General features: G+C 43.6%; 1 protein-coding gene and 1 pseudogene across 2 annotated transcripts in view; both read right to left on the reverse strand.

Annotated features, from left to right (window-relative positions):
- Positions 1-6: 6 nt before the first annotated feature.
- LOC122164183 lies at positions 7-3,155 on the reverse strand (annotated as a pseudogene).
- The window catches only part of LHFPL2 (LHFPL tetraspan subfamily member 2), a 55,903-nt gene continuing 38,274 nt past the window's right edge, over positions 2,801-20,429 (reverse strand). Inside the window, exons 1-3 of one of the 2 annotated variants that reach the window (XM_042825780.1) lie at positions 15,765-15,809; positions 14,812-15,596; positions 2,801-3,463 (exon numbers count right to left, since the gene is read on the reverse strand). In XM_042825780.1, the coding sequence (XP_042681714.1) occupies positions 3,207-3,463; positions 14,812-15,241 (687 nt within the window). In that variant the 5' untranslated portion in view covers positions 15,242-15,596; positions 15,765-15,809 and the 3' untranslated portion in view covers positions 2,801-3,206. Of the gene's footprint in view, positions 3,464-14,811; positions 15,597-15,764; positions 15,810-20,429 lie in introns of those variants that run through there. The other variant, XM_042825781.1, reaches the window with a different exon arrangement.

A 20,429-nucleotide genomic window follows, 5' to 3' on the forward strand; every position in this document is an offset into this window, starting at 1 on the left:
AGACATTCCTGTTATTGCACATCTCACACAAATTTGTGTATATATATATATATATATATATATTTAAATATGCTACAATTAAAAAAAGTCTATGGCACTTTACAGAATATAAGTTTACAAAGTTGATCAAACCACAGATGCTTGAAGAATTCTTCAATACCACAAAAACAAAGTTGAACTGAGCTAATTGGCACACAGGTTTTAAAGAATCCACAGCAAAGTCTTCTAGATCCTATGCAGTGCATGTACATTAAGAAGCAGTTACGCTCTGCAGCCCCCCTTGTGAAATTAATTAAATTAGTTTTAATCTGATTTCTTTCTTCTTTTTTCTAAACATCTTTGAAAGCTGCTGTTGAGGTGACAGTCAGGAACAACTTTAAACAGCTTTAAACAGATTTAACGAGAGCACCCTACATCTGAAAACTTCATCCAGAAAAAAAAAGCGGCAGTACGTAACGCCTTATCACTTGATAGAAAAACAGAACCCTGAGAAAGGAAATTCTGATTATTGTTTTTCTGTGTTTCTTCCCAGCCCGTCTTCCATCTGACTGCGTGCTGTGTGATGAACGTGGATATTCTTGCAAGTTAGTTGATTATGCCGTTGCAGAGCAGGTTGATAGCATATCAGCAACAAGCAGAAAAGCTGGCTCTTGTTGGTTACAAATGAAAACAAAAGCAAAACACGCCACTGAAAATACTTGCCTAGTATTACAAAGACAAAAAACCCAATATTAAAAATTTTAAGCATGCTTTAGATCATAGCAGTGTATACTGGGGTTGTTCACTGCTTACTTCTAAACCTAAGCAGCACGTGCCCTCCATACCTTTTGGAAGTACTGACTTTGGCTCTGGCTAATCAGGTGCTCAAGCCGCAGCAGCATTTACTTCAGTAACGTAGTTACAGAAAGTCCTGGCAGTGGCAGCATTCACATTGGATTGCTACCCACTTACAAAAAGGTAAAACTCCAAATCCGACTGATAAAAACGCTGAATTTTTTTTTAATTAATATTGAGCCTATTTATAGTCATTCTTATTCTCCAACCCTTCCTTTCCAATTATGCTGTTGACAAAAGCACAGCTGGGCTAATGCCCCAGCCTCCTCTAGCACACACTCCAGTAGAGGGCTCAAGAGGAGCACCATAGGATTTCAGTCACAGTGCAGCTGTGCTAAACAGGTAGCATGCACGTCCTTCGGCGTGTGTGTGTGCGAATGTGTCCAGCAAAAAATGGGAGACCACGAGTGTGGTCAAGACATGCTGGCTGCGACTTTTTGTCCTCAAACGCCGCTTTATTCCGAAAGTTTTTTAAAAACAAATTTTGCTATATGCAGATAATTGGCATAAGTGGTTCCAGACCGTTTTTAATATTAAACATTTTAAAGAAAAGTTAATTACCCGTTTTAAAATCTACACTGTGGTGGGCTAGAGAAACAGGTGAACGCAAGAAGCTGCTAAATTAAATTAAATCCCTTTTTAATATTGGCAGAAGTTGATCCTGGTTTTTGAACAGTGGCTCAGCCATCAGCTCTACATCTGTCCGGCACCTTTCTTGAACACGTGCTGTGTGCTGATGGGCACTGCTGCCTACACAGGTGGGCTGGGCTCAGGCAGGGTCTGTGGGGCACAGCAGGCACTGAGGGTGCTCCAGCACCACTGCTCAGCCATGCTCAAGGCTAGCCCTGGGCTTGTGCTAGTGGCTGCTTTTACAAGTCCTGTGAATCACCCAGAGAGGAGCAGCGTATTGAAATCAGTCTTCTACCTGTACAGTAACAATTTTTAGTATCTATAAATAGCTAACGGCACACTGTGATAGACTGACCAGGCTCCAGTGAAAGAAAGCAATGTATGATGTGAAACATGCACCATGAAATAAGAGGAATTCACTTAAAGTTCACGAGAATTACTTCTCTGATGAATTCTTCCTAGTGCTTCTGTGCCACAGTTGCATCATTCCTTTTTTTTTTTTTTTTTAATACCTTTTAGATTTGTTTTTACAAGTAGTTCTAGTAAGTGATGGGACACCACAAGTAATGCAGCCGACTGTTTTTGAGAAAGGAATGTCATTTGCGGCAGGGTCTGTTATTTCTGCTGATTTAGTTGGAAAAGGTTCCATGCTACATGTGGTTCAAAAAATGGGAAAAGATCTTCACAGCCATTAAGAATTTGGCATGACTTCCTGAAAAATGTAAATTTCTTAAGGACGTAGCTGGTTCTGGGACATGAAATTGGTCTGCAGAGTAGGAATGAAGTTTCACAGGCAAAAGGTAGAATAATACCACTGAAGTCCAGCATTTGATGTTCACTTGTACAAGAGGCTAAAGCTCCAGCTGTTGGCATTCACAAAGTAATGCCCAGCTGTGCTCTGGGTAGTTTCTGCTTGGGATTTGGGGTATTTCAGATAAAGGCAGAGTTGCTGCTTCAACATACGGTAAAACGGTATTTCTAACAGTTGCATCAGATTCAAGTGAAAACCAGTGTTAACAACAGCATCTCTACTGGGTCAGTGAAAACAAAATAATTAACCTGCTAGACAAGGGGCACGCACCTTGTGTTGTGAAGTTTCAAGCAGGAGATGCGGTAAGGATTCAGCTTTAACTGTTTAAAGATGTGTGAACTGCATCCTGTCAGCTTTGATCTCTCCATTGTGTACTTAACTCTCTGAGAAGGCACTGCACTTTAAGGACGTTCAGTATGAAGAAGCACCTCAATTAAAAATACGGTACCAAACCAGGTGGTGGTGAAAGATTGACAGGTGAGGGGAGCCCTTGGAAAGAAAGCCTAATGAAAATAGGCTGCTTGGTTGTGTAAAAAAAAAAGTAAAAATGTGCTGGCTTTTATTATTTTAAATCCAATTTTTTTAAAGTGACCAAGGTGGGTAAGGCAATCCAATCAATCAGAATTTGTCAGCTATGTAATAATATCCCCACTATATATATGATTCCTCGCATCCCCAATCTGATTAATATACTCCACAGTGTCCTGATAATGTAATCAAACTAAAAAATCCCCAAGTGTTTACATTCTCCTTTCTTGGGATCTTTTCTGATCCTCATTGCCCAACAAGGAGGAAAGACCATTTCAGTAGTTCAGGGCTGGAATGCATGGGGCTCAATCACACAAACTGTGGAAACTGGTAAGTGGATCTCCTCATCAAGTCAGTGAATAGCAAATTAATATCCAGGCACTGGTATTTTTTCCCACTGGAGTTAAAGGAGGCAGATAAGGTTTTTTCCTTCCTCTATTTCTTCTTGCACTTTGTCACTGGATGTGGCGATTTCAGCTTGCGCCGAGAAGACTGCACAGATGAACGTCAGAATAGTGCCACCAATCGCCGTGTAGAAAGCCCAGCCCAAGGAGCAGTCTCCCAGTTTGTAAGCAGAAGCATAATGTCCACAATAGCTTATTGCTTTCTGGCATCCCCAACCTGCAGGGTAAAGTATCAAGCCTAAGATAAGGAAGAGGCCTAGAAATAAGAAGAGAAAGAAAAGACAAGTTTAATAATTCATAAGTTGCACAGCGAATGAAACATTTAGTAACAGTTAGAATGGATGCTGCTGACTTTAAGTGTCAGAACTGAAACAGACAGCTCTGTCTCATCCATCCTTCATTTACTGTTCGTTCCTTACTGTGTAGACTTTTATCTCAACCAGGGGCTATCCCGCAGTTTTTTAATTGTGAAAGGGTTATTTCATCTGGCCTTCTTCTTAGTTTTATTCTCTGCATTCCTCCTGCACTTACCTGCTGCATTTACAGTTTGCCAAATGTTCGGACATCTCATCTACTCTTTGTACTTAACACTTTTCAAATACTTACAGTTGTTTGCATCTAGTTAACATTTGTATTTAGCTAGCCTTCATTCCACTTTCATTCGTATTTTTTTCTTTTCCTCTGGATTTTCCCTACATCTGTTTTCTTAACCTGGAAAGAACAATCTTTCAATTCAACAATAGAGCACTGGTTATTTATCCACACTCAGACATAGTAGAAAAATCACACAGCACATTCAATAAGCTTCTTTTGCAATGAAGAGATTGTGGAGTCAGCCACAAACAAGAGGACTTGTGTCTCCCCTCCCAGTGCATAGGTAACAGTGGCATCCTCTGAAGAAGGAACGCTGTTACTGATGGCTTTCTCTCTGCTGAGGACCAAAGTTATCGAAGCAGTGAAGAGTTTCACTGAGGAGATGAAAATAACATATTAGAGCCCCTACGCACGTGATGTGCCTTTGTACAAAGCTGAGAGATTTAATCAAAATGCCTGCAGTGCTGGAAGCTATAATGCTGTCATACAACCTCTCCTAAAAATCACAGTGAGTGAAAAACATCTCCATCCAGCAAGGTACGTAGATACTTGTCAAGACAGCTCATAGGCATCTGTATTAGCTTTCTATTATTTTCTTTAAAATTTTACTTCGAAGAGCAGGAAGAATTATACGAAACAGTTTTCTCTTAAAGGCAGCCCATTTATTCAGAAAGTGAACACAGCCTTCCACATCCTGTAAGTATTACCCACTTTATTTCTCCTGTCCTCAATAAAGCCCTTTATTTAGCCAGGCATGCTGAAGAAGACAGCTGATAATAGTATTGTTCTTGAAGTTGGCTGAAAGTTGTGCTTTTTATTTATGGCACTAGTTCATCCATAAATTTAATCTCAAAATTTCTACTAGGTTATCAAATAGAAAAGCCTTATGTTTTTCTCTCTACTACATTTATTACCAAGAACACCTGTTAAGATTTGTTCCCATCTTCAGTTCAACAAATTCAAGCTACAATAGTCTATTCTGCAGTGCATCAGATTTCCTTACAGCTGTCTAATATCTATAAATGCCAGGTATTTCACAAAAGATTGTCCTTCCTCCAGCATTTTTCTAATGGTTACACCATGGGCATGAATGAACTTAATGCCATAATTTAGGGCAGCAAAATCCACTAGTGAAAGGTATCTGTTCTGTCTGAGAGAACTTATAGTCACTGTTTACATTTAAGAAGCAATGACAAATTTTGTGCAGTGATTCCAGCCCAATTGGCCAAACTACACTAAGCATAAAGTACTGCTTTATCTTGAACAGGCCTGGATAAGATGTGCTTTCATCCTGCTGAGCCCAGCAGCTAGTTTCAGACTAAACACCAGCAGTTCCTCTCCTCTATTCATCACTATCTTCCTGTTCAGTATTAACCAGCAGCACTAAACATTGCATTTCTCTAACTGTACATGAGTTTGGTCCAGCTGCCATTTTTTCTAAAGATCACAAACCCTTTGGTACTTAAAAATCGCCAGCCCTGAATTAAGAAACCAGGCACGAAATGCCAAAGTAGCTGCTGCTGCAAGTTAGTTTTTAAAGCCTACCGCCCTATCAGTAACAAACCCAGAGGGCTGTGTTTCACTCCATATGGCTTAGGCACAAGTAGGTCTAAGAAGTCACATCCAACTCTTTTAGCCAAAGCCAGAGTACTAAACATCTCCTGAAAACTGCTGTTGCATGGCACAGACCCTCGAGCTGAAAAGCCACTCGGCCACCTCTAAAAGACTGCAGCATCTCTCCATATTCATCAGTACTCTGCTGGCTGGATAACTTACAGTTATTTCCTCAGTTAAGGAGACGATTTGGAGAAAACTCCAAAACTATCAGCCATGACCATGGACAGATTCTCTTTCCCCCTCTGACTCCCATACTACCATAATACAAGAAAAGAAATAACATCTTCACCACTGAGCCTACCTTCTATTCCATCCCAGTGCAGACTCGAGGCTTCTCAGAACATGCCTCCTATATCTCTCGCTAATGTTTACCATCATTCCTAACTTCAGTCGTATCTGGTTCCTACTTGTTAGGAAAAGTTAATAAAGATTACCTAATTAAGGCAGTTCAACACGCGCAGAAGCAGAGATGGCACTCCTTGGGTTTCACGCTAACTAGCATTATGTGGAGAGGCGCAGACTCATCTTGTGCTCAGCCCTACCCTGCAGAACACAGTGATGGAGCTGTGCAGACTTCAGACATGGCTCTCTCCATAGGGATCTCAAGTAAAAAGGTCAAGACTGCCTGCTGCTTGCAAGTCACTACAGAAGAGATGATCACAGGCAGCAGGAATGATTCCTGCTGCTTAAACAAAACGGATGGAAGATCTTCATTACCCAACAGCAGAGAAAAACACGGGCTACAGAAGAAGTCAGCAACCAGCAGCACTTACCTGTCCAACTAGCTCTAGCCAGAGGCATCTTCCAGAGACCACAAGAAAAGAACCACTGTGCTCCTGGGAACACAGATGCAGAGGGAGGGAAGAGAGGCCCATGTGGAAAGAACAAGCTCAGATATATCTGATATCAAGGTCAGATGAGGCTGCGATACTCCTTGGAAAGCCAAGGTCTACTTTTAAACAGGTGAAATGGTTAAATGTAATATGAATAGCTCAGCAGTCTCAGTGTTCTCTCACCTTTAACCTAAGGATTGCTGCTCAACCATTTTAAGAAACGCAAAAAAGCCAGAGGCATGTTTCTGTGGCTAATGCTGTAGCCTTGATCTATGTCTCAAACACATGCAAGCAGCTGCAGTTGAGCAAAAAACAATTAGGGGATAGGATCTGGCCAAACTGGTAGACTTTCAGCACTGAATTTTCATACTAGTGTCCACAGGGCAGAGCCTGACTGAGCCCCTCACATCTCTTCACTTATTTGCCTGTATCTCTCCCTTTCTGCAGCCGCTCTCAGTCCCTGGGGCTTCACCTGCCTGCATCTCTCTCATTTTTGTTATTTATTTGCATTACTGCAGCGCTTGGCAGCTTTGCTCGTAGTTTCTGTCAATAGCTGGCAAACTCTTCTTACATAACAAATAACACAAAGAGCAAGCGAGTTAATCCTGAGCAGCACAATGGCAATCGTGTTTCATTGTGGTTCTAGTGGTTAGCAACCGTGCACACATCAGGGTGTTGGAACTAGAGGATCTTGAAGATCCATTACAACCCAAGCCATTCTGTGATTCTAGGATTCACAGCCAGACAGAGGACTGAGGAAATGAAGACCAACTGGTTTTCAGCTTATGCGCAGCACAAAACATGTTTCTGTTCTTTGAAGCACCCAGGGGCAGACGGCGGAGGAGGCACTGGATAGGCTGCATGGAGCTGGGCATGAAACTTATCATCAGCGAGCACAGGGCTGTCACAGGAGGCATGGGCACACCCTCAGCATTCGCTTATATCCACAGTGCACAGGGACACAGGAGCAGTTCCTAGCACAATACTCATCTACGTGTAAGAAGCTGTTCTCTGGATTAACTATTGGAGTTCTCGGCTTTCTTGAATTTGACTCAGTTGTTCTTAAGCTCAACACACTTAAATATTACCTGTGTATTCAATCTGCATGATGTGGCTTTGTAAGGCATTTAACGCTGTAAGTTAAAATTAAAGCACTTAAGCTTCTGTTAGTCATAGAAGTACAAAGCTCACTGTGTGTTGTGTAACTTTATGTCAGCACAATCTAATGAAGCAACAATTATCTCCTGTCGACAGTTTGTCTTAAGATGGATCCGGCAGGAGGACAGTAAATTATAATGATAATGATTTCCTTTTCTTAATAAATCATTTTTGCTTTTGTCCCAGTGTATTTGAACAGAAGCCAATTTTCAAGAGGAAAAACACAGAACAAGTCTTGTGCTTTAGCTGAAGAAAACTCTTCTGCAAAGAATCCTTCCAGTTCCTCTCTCCAATGTACAGTAAATGAGTTTAATTTGCAGCCAATCCACCTGTTAATCACTGCTGTTTGTTCCCCATGCCGGGAGAGCAAATTAATTTTGAAAGCATGACATGAGGCTGTTTTCCAGTGTGCTTCTCTACAGCCTTGCAGAGCTCAAGTTTGCTCTGTTGAAGATTTAACCTCCTCCCTCTTTGCACAGCTGCACTGCTATGGATGCAGCATTAATTACATTTTTCTTCTGTTAGCTGTTGCCAGCTTTCATACATGTTTTTTCTTAGGATTCCTTAAAACAGAGGTCTCAAAGTAGGCTCTGTAATGCTTATGAACAAAACAGGAAAACTATTCAAATAACCCTTTGATCCAGATAACTCATCTCATAAAGCTCACTGGTGTAACTCTGTCAGCAGAGAACATTTTCACATGTTTCACTGAAGGGAATTTGCTCTCATAACATTTTATCAATCCCAAATTATGTGTTTTCAGAAGAAAGCCTTAAGAAATACAAAATGTAGACTAAACTTAATTAGGATTATTATCCCTATCCTGATTACAGCTTGGACATCCAATTAAGCCCTAGCCCGTAAATGTTTACACTGAAGCCAAACTTCTCAGAAATATCAGTATGAACATAGCAGACAAGAGGAAAAGTTTCTGAAGACAGCCCAGTAATTACTTTTATGAAAACCTTTTTCCACTTGCACCCCCAGACTTTCCTTTCTGGGGGCTTGGAACTGCAACAAGCAAGTGTTCCTGTTTTTCATGCTCTATAGCAGTGTTGCTAAGCTAACATCACAGAAAAACAACAGATCAGTCTGTCACTGTGGGCATCTGCATGTCACATCACGTGTTGGTCAACAGGGTCAGAGCTGAGTAAAAGCTTTCTCATTCCATCCTTGGAAACAACCCTCAAGAAAGGGGCTGTGCACATGCCTGTTTAGATAAGTGCACGCTATTTAGTTTTGACAGTCTCCTGTGCAGCTGCTGTTGTGCCATATTAAATAACAGCATATACTAACAAAGCCAATTTCCATTGCAAATCTTGAAACTATCTTCTCATTTCTTAGCAAAATAGCAAAAAACCAAAACAAACAAACAAAAAAAGAAACAAACATCAAAAATACCCAACAACCCAAGAAAAAAAAAACCAAACCAACCCTTTTAAAAGGCTGCTGAAGATACAGGGAATTAAGCAGCTGTGATCCATGAGGTGGCAATGCAATATGCTCCCACAGAGCAGCACAACACAGCAACAGCACTGCAGCAGACAGGAGTGGAAGGGGGAAGATGAGCTTTGCTCCACTCATGCGGTCACCTCCTGGTGGTGAAAAGCAGTAACACTGCTTTTCTCCCCTTCTGCACAGCCACAGGAGACAAGTGCTCAGGACCAAGGGCGCACAACAGCTTGGCACAGCAACCCTGCCTTTGTTTCCCACGGGCATATTAGCAAATGTGTCAGTGTGCTAAATGAATACCTGAACAGTGTCATGCTTGAAATATGCACACAAATGCACTCCACTAGCTTAAGCTGAGCAAGCTTTTACATACACAGACAACTGTTGCGATAGCCACCACATGCAGTGGACATGGTGGACAGCCTCCACACTTAAAAATCAAAGTTCCCTCAGCCACTCCTCATAAGACCGGCCAGCCCCGGCCAGCACAGAGCTCTGTGTCAGGCAGAGGGGGTGGGAATTCCCCACAGAGGATGGAACAGAACTACTGCAGCACAGCAGGCCAGACACCACAGCATAGCCCAGGCTTGTGACTTTCCCACATCTTGCCTGCAGCCTTTCACACTGCATGACCTCCTGCAGCCCTGCCAGCATTCAAGTGAGTGCGGCAGCACATGCACAGCAAGCAAGGGGAGAATCTGTGAGCACGAGAGCCTTGAAGATGGCCCATTTGGAAATACTGCAAAACAGAAGCATTTATGATTTTAAGACCTATCTTGATACTGCAGACGGTGTGGGTTCACATCTACGAGGGGATCTGGGATCTTGCTCACACTCCAATTCATTAAGCCAATCAAAGATGCATGTTCATAACCAATCACTGTTTCCGACGTCATTATTGATATTAGGGTGTGAAATAGGGCTAAGATACATGTGGAGGATGTGCATGACAGGAGGTATAAGGAAGAGCTATGGACAAGAAGCTATTATCACTATTATGTACATTTTGCTACCCACAGAAAGAGCCAAAAAGAAGCCAGCTTATAAAGCCTTGATGTGGGTTGCTTTGGCAGAATGACAGCATATGGGCGATTCCTGCATGGCATTTGGGGCTTCTTGGGTTTAGTTTTTTTTTATTGTGTAATCTGCTCGGTCTTCTCTTTAATGAAGCGTGAACATACAGACTGCTCTCTTCAGGAGCGGAGAGGGTAGGCTGCATCCCATCAGACTTCACAGAATCACAGAATACCCCGTGCTGTGCCAACCCTACCCGTCACACCAATTTGCAGGCCCTGACCACCCTGTAAGGCTGCGGCACCTTTCTTTGAAGCAGGCCCTGTTGGTGTTTCACACACATGCAAGCCCTGCCCAGCTCTGTGCTCAGAACACCACAGCAGGAGCCAGGCACACTGCTGAGCCTTCTGTGGGGCTGCCACATGGCCGCCAGGGTTTGCCTCAAAAGCCAGGGAGGTAGTGGGCGTTTTTAATCTGAGACGGCCTGACGGCAGGTTTGAAGCGGCTAAATGAGTAACTACACTGCAACAGTTGAATTTGGGAGGTTCGTTAGTTTGGAAAGAAAGTGCCAGATGATGTCAAACTGTCCATCCGCGAAAGAAGCAGAGGAAAAGACCCAGCACGTTTCAGTGCTTGCTGTAACTGTTCTCAGTGCCGTCCAACTGGCTGTTGCCAGTGCCCTCCAAAACATGAATCGGTTGTGCAGAATCAGCAGAAAGGGAAAGAAAAACACCTCGTGACCAGGGCTCTGCAAAGGAGCCGAAGCAACAAGCTGCCTTGGCTGAAACAATGAGGTAAAAGGGCTCTGAGACGTTTTCTCATTCCATTACATTTCCTCAGCGCTGATCCTGCAGTGCAAGTCAACCGTCCCCACCCCTCTCTGCCTGCTGAGACTGAGCTGAATTATTCTTTTTTCTTGTGTTTGAGTAAAAGCACAAACTCCTAGAGTTAGCTGCTCTATGGAAAAGCAGCATCAGTCTTGGCTCTAAGTCTGAAAGCAAAAATCCACCCTGCAGGAGAGGCAGCCAGTCCCACTCCGCTGGACAGCAGGGAATACAGACATCCCCACATCAGTACCATTACGCAGTGCCACACACGCATGCCGCAGGAAGGGATTTCTCAGAGTGCACAAGGTTCTCACACTCAACACCATTTGATGGAAGGTTTATGCTTGCTTGCTAAGAACATCAACTGCTAATTTTTGCTAGTGAGAACCTCAGCACTGACAGTCTGCTGAGTGTCTGCTGATCCCTGTGACCATCATGGTAGCACAGGAGGTAAGCTGACCTCCAAATCTAACTGAACACTGAACTAAAGCTTCACTTTATTTCTTTAACTGTCCTTTAACTACTTCTTAATACTGTCCCGCAGGCTCAATAGCAGTTCAGCACTGGAACTCGTTTTCCTTCCCTGGCATAATTCCTCTTGCTCCAAACCAGCAGTCCCCTTAGCTTGAACTTTCAGCAACCATCTGTGTATTGGATGTCGTGCTGGCAGCTGGCCATATAGGTTACAGGAAGCACTACACCACAGACAGCAGGAGCAGTTCAGACCATCAGGATTTCCATTAGAAATCCCCCCCCCCCACCCCTTCTTTCTTCCCACCCCAAGAATTCAGATTTCTGGCATCAGAAAAGAAAAATTCTAAGATGAATCCAAGAGGAAATATGCTTTTGAAAAATGCATGCTCTGCATTTTAGAAAGACAAACAAGAAGTTCCCTTGCCATTGAAGGCTGAACTGCTCTGGCTTCACTTTCCTCCTGCTCAGGCTCTCCGCCAAGCAGCAGCCTGTCACCTGCGGGCAGCAGCAGGAGTGTGTGCGGTGCTTCCCCTGAGCGCCTGCTTGGCCTCTTTGACCAGCAATGCTTCCTAACAACATGCACAAATACTGAAAGTGCTCCACAGCTATTACAGGTCATCCTGGGCCTCTTCTAGCCTCTGTACTTCAAATGTTTCATCAACTGTAAAAACAGAATACTTTCCCAAAAAAGATGTTCAAAAAGTCTGCCTGAACTTCTTGCTGCTGGGTAGTAATTATCTGTTTAATTACATGGCTCCTTTCTTTGCACTGTCTATTGCAGGGAAAATATTCTTTTCCAAATGAAACAATCTGCAAACATTTCTAAAACCAGGACAACTGGTTACGACTGCTACAAGTCCAGAGTGAGAGACATTGAAGCCTGAAAGCAAGCGGAAAAATGTCATGTCCTATTACAACAAATTATAAGATTTCAAACAGAAGCTGTATAGTTTTTTATTTCTAATTTTCTGCAATGACAGTAACAACAAAAGCTCTATGGATCATATATCTGCATGGCTCCTACCCACTGTTTAAATGAGGGCTTGTCAAAGGACCATACAAAAAGACGTGGTTTTGTGTTAGTAATTTCACTGCAGGCATCACCCAGGTCACAACCACTGTTGCTAAACAAAAAAGATATATCCGGTGTCTGTTATTGTCTTTTCATGATGAATTCCAGGAATAAACTAACTTGCTGTATGTTTTTAATTATATCAAATCTCCATAGCAAAGATATAGAGATTTTAAATGAGATTAAGTCTGTGAGATCCTGAGTTCCCGTAGATTACTCTGTGTGGGTGCATCTCATCCTTGAAAATGAAATGTTTGACATGCTTAAAAATATTGGGCTGATACATGCTGATAAACAAAGTGACTTTGTGACTTCTTTTTCCTAAAAAACATAATAGTTCACATTTGAAAGAACAATCTTAAGCTGAAGACAATCACGCTGGTTTGTGTCAAGCTGTTCTCTGGCCAGGGCATTAGTTCACATATCATAATCCTCACGTGATTGACTATGCCAACAATTGTACTGCTAGAAACATGCATAAGTGTTTTTCAAAACTCAGGAACTGAGAAAGTTGAAATTAACAGCTGTGATAAGTCATATGGAAAATACTTTCAACTAAGTAAGCAGATGCTGTAATGCTACTGGCACAAGAGTAGCAGTGGACCCAATACAATTAATCTTGAGAAAATGAGTTGCTAGCCACAAGGCGTCTGGCTGCAAATATCAGCAGTGGTATTTCTCATAGCAACAGCTTCAGCAACGTGACCTTTCAATTACCCAGTTTAATGCTGTCATTTATCTAAACCATAGGAAGGGAAGCTTTCTTTTCTCAGTACAGATAAAAAAAAAAGGACTTAGCTATCTTTTCACATAACAAATGCTTGGTCTACCATATTGTTCAATGTTTTCCTTTATCCACACAGCTGGTCTGATATTAAAACCTAGAACTGTCATATCTGCTCACAAATGGATGTTTTACAGAACAGTTTGCAAGATACAAGAATCTACTTCCTGCCTACTCTGATGCTAGACTACATCCATCTTGAGATGGCACTGGAACCAGAAGCACAGTTATCTTTTCAACAGACATGAGTCTGATGCAGCAAATGTCTACTTATGCTGCCAACCTATCTCTCACACAAACATAACTTTAAATGAAAAGATGTAATCTCTTAAAAAACAGGTTTCATGGATTATTTCTGAAGTGCAGGGTAAGAAAGCAAGGAGCTAAAACCTTCCACTAGCTCTAATTTGCACTGCAGAGCTGTTTATTTGTCACACTGGTGCTGGTAGTTCTGTGAACCAGGAGGGATTGCTGCAAAACATGTCATTTTTTATTTTAAGTATATTCATCTGCTCCCATAATCTGTACAGAAACATCTTGAGCCAATGGAGGGATCTAATTCTGGTGCAAGCACACAAGCATTATTGTGGATGCCACAAAACAACCCGTATGCTTTTATACTATTTTACAGTGCCTTAGTAGCCAGTGTCGGCCATGTCCCCAGCTGTGACCTCCGTGATCAGAGGAAGGTGAGCACAGCCCTCATTCAAGCCGGGGAGCAGTTAGTACACCAGTCAAGGAGCAGCCAGCAACAGGGCCACCGCTGTCCTGGCAAGTAGTGGTCAAGATGGACTCCTCCTTCCAGCAAACAAGTCCCAACTCCTCACTTCTGGTTTAACCACATCACTGTATGAATTGAAAACATCTGGTTAAGAGCACCACAAAGAGGGAAGGCAGAGGCAGCCTGTGCCACTGCCGCCTCCCTCACCAGTCCCTGAGGGCAGCTGGTTGTGGCAGGACCACTCTTCTCCTTCGGACCACCCCATGCACACACTGCAAAGCACGGAACTGGCACATAGAACCAGTCCTAATGACCACAGAAAGCCACACACTGCTCTGCCTAGGGCTTTCCAGCTTTGGTCTGCATTACAGTTACTTAATCCCTGCAAACCTACGTTATAAACAGTAACAGGACACATCTAGAATGGATTTGTCATTACAGGCAAAGTACAATCAGACCACAAAAAGATAAGCTCAGAGGGCTCTATGACTGCAGCTGAACAACGCAATGGGCTGGCCAAGGGGAGAGTTTACTGTCAGGTATGACTTGTCAAGCACACACCCTTGAAAGAGGTGGCTTAGCATGAAACTTGGTAAGCAGAGTGTACACCTGCAGGCCCTGTCCTGGGGTGTTCGCTCTCACCTCAGCCATGGGGCAACTGAACTGCCCTGCGCCTATGGAAAAGTCACCGAAGAAGTGAGAGGGAGATGAACTGCCTTAGCCTGAGGATTAACTTTGCTCTCTGCTGGTAACAAAGGAGAGAAGATTTTGTTACAGAAAGAAATTCACACAGAGAAAAAGTACTGAACAGCAAACAAAGGAAAACACTGGTCAGTTCATTTTGGCACACTACATGCTGCAATCCTACTGCCAATGTCAATGTATTACATGCTGTGTAGCTATAAATTTCAGCTGAGTTTGAATAAACACCAGCATATAGAATCACTCTGGGTCTGTCTAATGTGATCGCCCTGTAGACACCACAGAATTGCTGTGAACAATTGCAAGTTGAACAGCACAAAAGTTAGCATTTTTAGTTGCTCTCAGAGCTCACGTACCTGCAATCCCTTGTAGCAGCCCACAGACATTAAAAATACTTTTCTTCATAATACTCTGCACACACATAGTAAAGACAGACACAAACGCCACGGCGCAGAGGATCAGGATTCCCACAGCTAGGAAAATAGCGGTCGCCTGCCAGAACCCACTGGCAATCTCACTGAAGTTTTCAGCGTAAGGGCCACAAAGCGTATCTCGCCTGGAGAGCTGCATGTGAGAGATCCTTGTGCAGCGCCCGTAGATGCCCAGGGTCGGGCGGTAAGGTTCCTGCGGCCCTCCCGTTCTGTTGTCCATGTCCTCGGTGCTGACCGGTTTGGCTTTGCCAATCAGCCAGTCCGCGCTCATGAAAGCGATGAGCTCCGCAAAAGCCACGACGATGCTCAGCAGAGTCCATAGCATTGACCGACACGTTACAATGACATGACACATATTGGTGTCCACTGCTCGCAAACAGTGCAGCTGGCAGTCTTAACTCCGGGCACGAGGGGGAAAAAAGTTAAATAAAAGCAGAGAAGGGGGACCACGAGGAAATCACTGCTGCAGCTCCGCTTGCTCTTCCAGCTCTCACAGCAGCCAAGACAAAACTCCTCAGGAGAAAAAGTGAACCGCTGCAAGTTTTGCAAGCAGTACAGTCATTCGTCCTCTCCACTCAGTTCCTCCTTTTTTCTCGAGGGGATGCTGAGCTCCGAGGCGCGCTTTTCTCTCTTACTGCTCATACTGGCGCATGACGCTCCGAGTCGGCGGGGAAGGCTGTGGGGACTGCCCACTGCTCAACATCACGCACCTACGGGAGAGAGAAAAGACATCAGCAGCAGATAAAGCCTTCGCACAACTCAGCAAGATGAAACCCTGCGCGCATCCACATCCACAAGCCAAAGCTTTCCGTGCGCGCTTGGAAGCCGCTCGCCTCGTCCCGAGGGAGCGACCGCTCCGGCTGCCCGGCGGCACTCACTCATCCGCTCCGCCCGTCCCGCACGGCCGTGCGTCGAGCGCGCTGCCACTGAAGTGTTGGTGGCGGCCCGGTCCCACCCACTCCTCCAGCACGCCCACATCATCTTCCCCTGCTTGAAATCGCCACGGCTGCAGGCGGCGGCCCAGCAGAGCGCTTTAAGCAGTTTTACAGCCGCCGAGTGGCCGCGTCGCGAGGATCTGGGCAGGGAAGGTTGCACCGGGGTAAGGCAGCGGGCCGTGGGGCTGCCCAGCCGCCGCGGGATACCGACCCGCACCCCGCAGCCCTCGGCGCTCCCAGGGGCCTCCCCTTCTGCTGCCTGTGACGGTAGCTGGGGGACATTCCCAGAGCTACACTTCCCTTGGAATGGGAGGCGATCGGAGATCACTACGCTCCTCACTCAAACCCAGAAGCCTTCCTTACAGTAACAGATGGATCAACACACATGCCTCTGCGCTTAAACTTAAAATGTATCACTTCGGAAGGGGGGGAGAGCAGGAAATGCAGTCATGCTACCCCTCAGCAAAGGGGGTGCACCGCTCCCGAGTTCTACTCACAAAAAAGACCAGTAGTGAACAGTGCCTCCTCTGCTCCCCTTTGCCGAACAGAGAGGGGTCAGCAGGTACCGGGAAAAAAAAAAGGCATTCCCATCCTCCTTTTAAGTCCTTTAGCTTTGTCAAGGGGCGATGGAGTTGGTGTTTAAATTTTTAGGAGCTTCTGAGCCTAGTGGTTGAATTCCAGTCCCAGTGAATGCAAAAGTAAAAGAAAACAACAAAACACCACAACTTCAAAAACCTCAGAATTCCATATGGCAATTTCTTCTCCTTCCTACATTAGGATTTATGGACTATCCACAAGATCTCACCCGCATTACTCTTCTTCCCCACCTCCATCTGCAGGCTCCTGCAGGACCTAGCCACGCCTTTCATGCCCACAACCGAATTTCACCTCCCTCTGTTCGTGGTTACCATGCTGCCTGGCCTGTTTTTCTGACAGATGCTCCTGCATACCCTGCCTGGTTTTGTGCTTAGAACAAAGCCTGCAACTTTCAGCCTCTCTGCTGCCACTGGCCAACTAGAGAAAAACATCAGAGAATGACAGCCCAAAACCGACAGTGCATGTCTGGCACTCAAACAACTCATTTCATGACTTTACTAAGTAAATTATGAAAATGTACTAAACTAGATGTTAGCAAATGGCAATCCACATTTAGTTGTGCATTTAGCTGTACTGTGACAATCATTCTTTTCCCATTTTTTATTCTTGGAAAAGCTGGAGAAAGCATCGAGTTTTCAAGCAATCTGACATACCAATGACTCGAATACACCCTTTGTAATAACAGAGAACTAAAGTGTCAGCCTGCCAAAAAAAAGTTAATTCTCTCATTATTTCCACTTTAAACAACTGGAAAAGCATACATGCTTCTTATGTCAGTGGCATGATTAAAGACAATTTAATAGAAAACACCTTTATTTTTTAAGAGAAGTTCCAAAGAGAATCTGATTTTTTTGTGTAAGCACCACTCCTGAGTCAAAGATGAGTTAAACAACTCATCTTTGTAATTAATTATATTTTTAACTTACAGTCAAATCACAGCTGGTACACTTCACTCTGTATCTATGTAACATGATAAAATGCAGTTTATTGAACACAAAGAGAATAAAGTTCATATTTACTTAGGTAGGTGGGAATTCCAAATGAACATTGGAAGCCATAATACATGTCGCTAATAAAAGATGGTGAATGCATATTAGAATCATAAGGAAAACTACACACCACTGAGGTACTTTTCATTTAAAATGCAACAATACATGGTGGCAACATGTTAAGATATGAGTATCTCCAGAAAAGTAAATGCGTGAGTCGAACTGCCCGGTCAAAAATGATACGAAAATAGAGTCAAATCTCAGGTCTTCCCTGGGACACACACTTCCCAGTTTTGCTATATTGTGAAATATTCGTAGCATGTGAAAGTTAATAAACATCACCAGTAATAACAGCTCCTGCTGTCACACTTACCTTTCAAATTAAACCTTCACAACCCAGCTTTTCACAGGTAACTACCACTTTATTCTGGCGGAACGAGCACACAGATAAATTTGTTCCTGTACTAGTGATAAACTGAATGCGAGTGCTGTTCCCTTCATCTCCTGTTATAGCTCAGAGGACAAAAACACACTCAGGAATATGGTTCAGGGGTCAGAGGAAGGGCAGGAACATTTCTTACTCATTAGATTCAGCAGAGGGAGGTTGCAGATGAAGTACTGGAGATTATTCACAGTTCAGCCATGCTTCTGTAGTTAACGTTTTTGTTCCAGCAGGTATCACTTTGAATTTCCGAATGAATTTACCCAATTTTCACACAGCTCCAACAGAACATGTACACTGTGCATCAGAGCCTTTCCAGCTACGCTGTGCACTATGGAACTCTGCACTTCGTGAAGCTGCCCTCCAGCACTTGCCCCTTTTCTCCCATTTTTGCTGGACAGAAACTCCAGGCTGAAAACTAGCTGTTTATTCCACCTCTCAGTTTCCCATCCATTGACGAACATTTTCCATGACAGAGCTCTATGTTCTTCACAGCATGCCACTCAATATCCACTTCTGAGAGACTGTCAAAATATTTGCCTTGACAGCCTAAATTCAAAATATACAACAGTTCTTTAATCCCTTTGCTATTATCTCACTCAAACCAACTCTAACTGACGAGGCAAATTTCTTTCTGCAGGTTCATCTCTTGGCCATTTGCATCTGCCCCTATATTTACTGCTGTGATCATCCATGTGGGTGCTGCAAGAGGTCCCTGGCTGCCCCACCACAGCCCAGCCCAGCTCCTCAGCCTGGCACTGCAGTCGGACACACTACAAGTTCTTCTGGAGGGGAGAGGAGGTGTTTTAAGATTTAGGTCATTCCAGCCAACAAGTTCCCACCATACCCCTCCAAAAATGCTAGGGCAGCAACAAACCCCAAGTAAGGCAATAGGGCCCTCAAACATTTTTCACTGCCAAAGACAAAAATATTGAGAAACTACACCTTCAGTGTCACTTACTGTGTTCCCTTGTAGTCAAATTCTGCACTAAATGAAGTCTAACGAAGTTAAAAGATATTTGATCCTCACAGCATCCAGAGAGGACAACAGTGAAAGTGAACTATTATTTTGGTTGCCTTAATCTAACAAAGCAAACTAAGCTTAAAACATGACTAAAATTTTCCTTCTCTTCAGACACAATTCTGACAGCCAGATATTAAGCCTCAAGTTACAGTTACACATCTCTTGCTAAGAATTGTTAGCCATTGTCTTTTACTACACAGCATTGCTATATTCTAAGTAAATAAGTAACATATAATTTTCTGAACTAGACAAAGAATCACACTTGTCTCCATTTTGCTTATGCTGCCAAGACCAAAAGGTCAGAAGCTGATCCAAATTATAATATTTAAATTTTTGATTTTAGAGATGTTGAGCTGGAGAGTTTTGCTCTGACATACCACACAGATAGGAAGAAACAGCTGCAAAGTTCAAATTTGAGTCAATCACATACCACTGCTGTTTATTTTAAAAAGTGTCCTACAAGCAAAGCACAAGAGTCCCGCAAGTACCTTCCAGAACTATGTTATGGTCAGGCCTTTATGCTCTCCTTAAGAGTTTGACTGGAGGGGGCTCATACCAAAGCCTGCAGCTCAGCTTTCGCCCTTTCCAGCCTGGTTCTATCAGCTCAAGAGTGAGAATAAATCATCTTTAGATAAGTGGCTTTTGGCTTGGCTTAAACAAACAGCTGAATGGAAGGCCACACAGACTGCTGAAATGACCCCAGTTTGTAAAATAAATCCAGGCACAATTACAGATTTTATTCTACAATTTGCCATAGTCCAAAGCACAGCTATGCAGAGGAGCTTCTAAATCTTGTTTACAAAACACAAGCTTGAGCATCTCATAATCAAAAATGTGAAAATCCTAGAAGCTTTGCTTCTGCTTTCTCTGAAACATTGTTCACTAGAAGTTACAAACATTGCGAATGCTTTGAACCACCAGAGTGGAAGTAGCTCCTATTTATGTTGATGCTTGCAAACTCACCATTTAAAACAAATATAACTGAGGCTCACACACCAAGGGTCGGTCTGAAATGACCTAGTGCAGCAGCCAGGTCAGTATAGGCTGCTTCACTAGGCAGCTCCTTCCTCTGTGCTCTCATTAGCCAGCAGTCAGCTGAAGGCTCACTCTGCCCAGCAAGCAGGAACAGCTCACAGCGTAAGCACTGCATATTATTCGTTTATGGGTGAGCGATACATGGCAAATAGGTTTGCCACCTGGGCTGAAGACAAAGAAGACATTAATCTGGGATTTAGTGGATGAGAGGATAAGGAAAGACAAAGAGGAATAAAGCAGGAGAAAGAACAGTTGTCATGTGAGCCAGCTCCAATGGCGCTAGGCCCGTTCGTGGGATGTGTGTTCCTGCAGGAGGAGCTGTCTGGAGGAGCGCTGTTTCTCAGAGATACCACCATGTACATCAAGTCACTGTGCCAAAGGGCTGTCCCCACACACTCACATGTGACCTGCAGGTGTACAAGGAGGCACATTCATCATGTTCTGCTCTCATAATAGAACACGGATGAGTACTAGTTCTTAAGGAAAAACAAGCTGTCCTAAAAGGTTAGGAGTAAGCTCTC

The sequence above is a fragment of the Centrocercus urophasianus genome, unplaced genomic scaffold (genome assembly GCF_019232065.1).
Source record: "Centrocercus urophasianus isolate 14NV4802_14NV808 unplaced genomic scaffold, USGS_Curo_1.0 seq_25, whole genome shotgun sequence".
Classification (NCBI taxonomy): domain Eukaryota; kingdom Metazoa; phylum Chordata; class Aves; order Galliformes; family Phasianidae; genus Centrocercus; species Centrocercus urophasianus.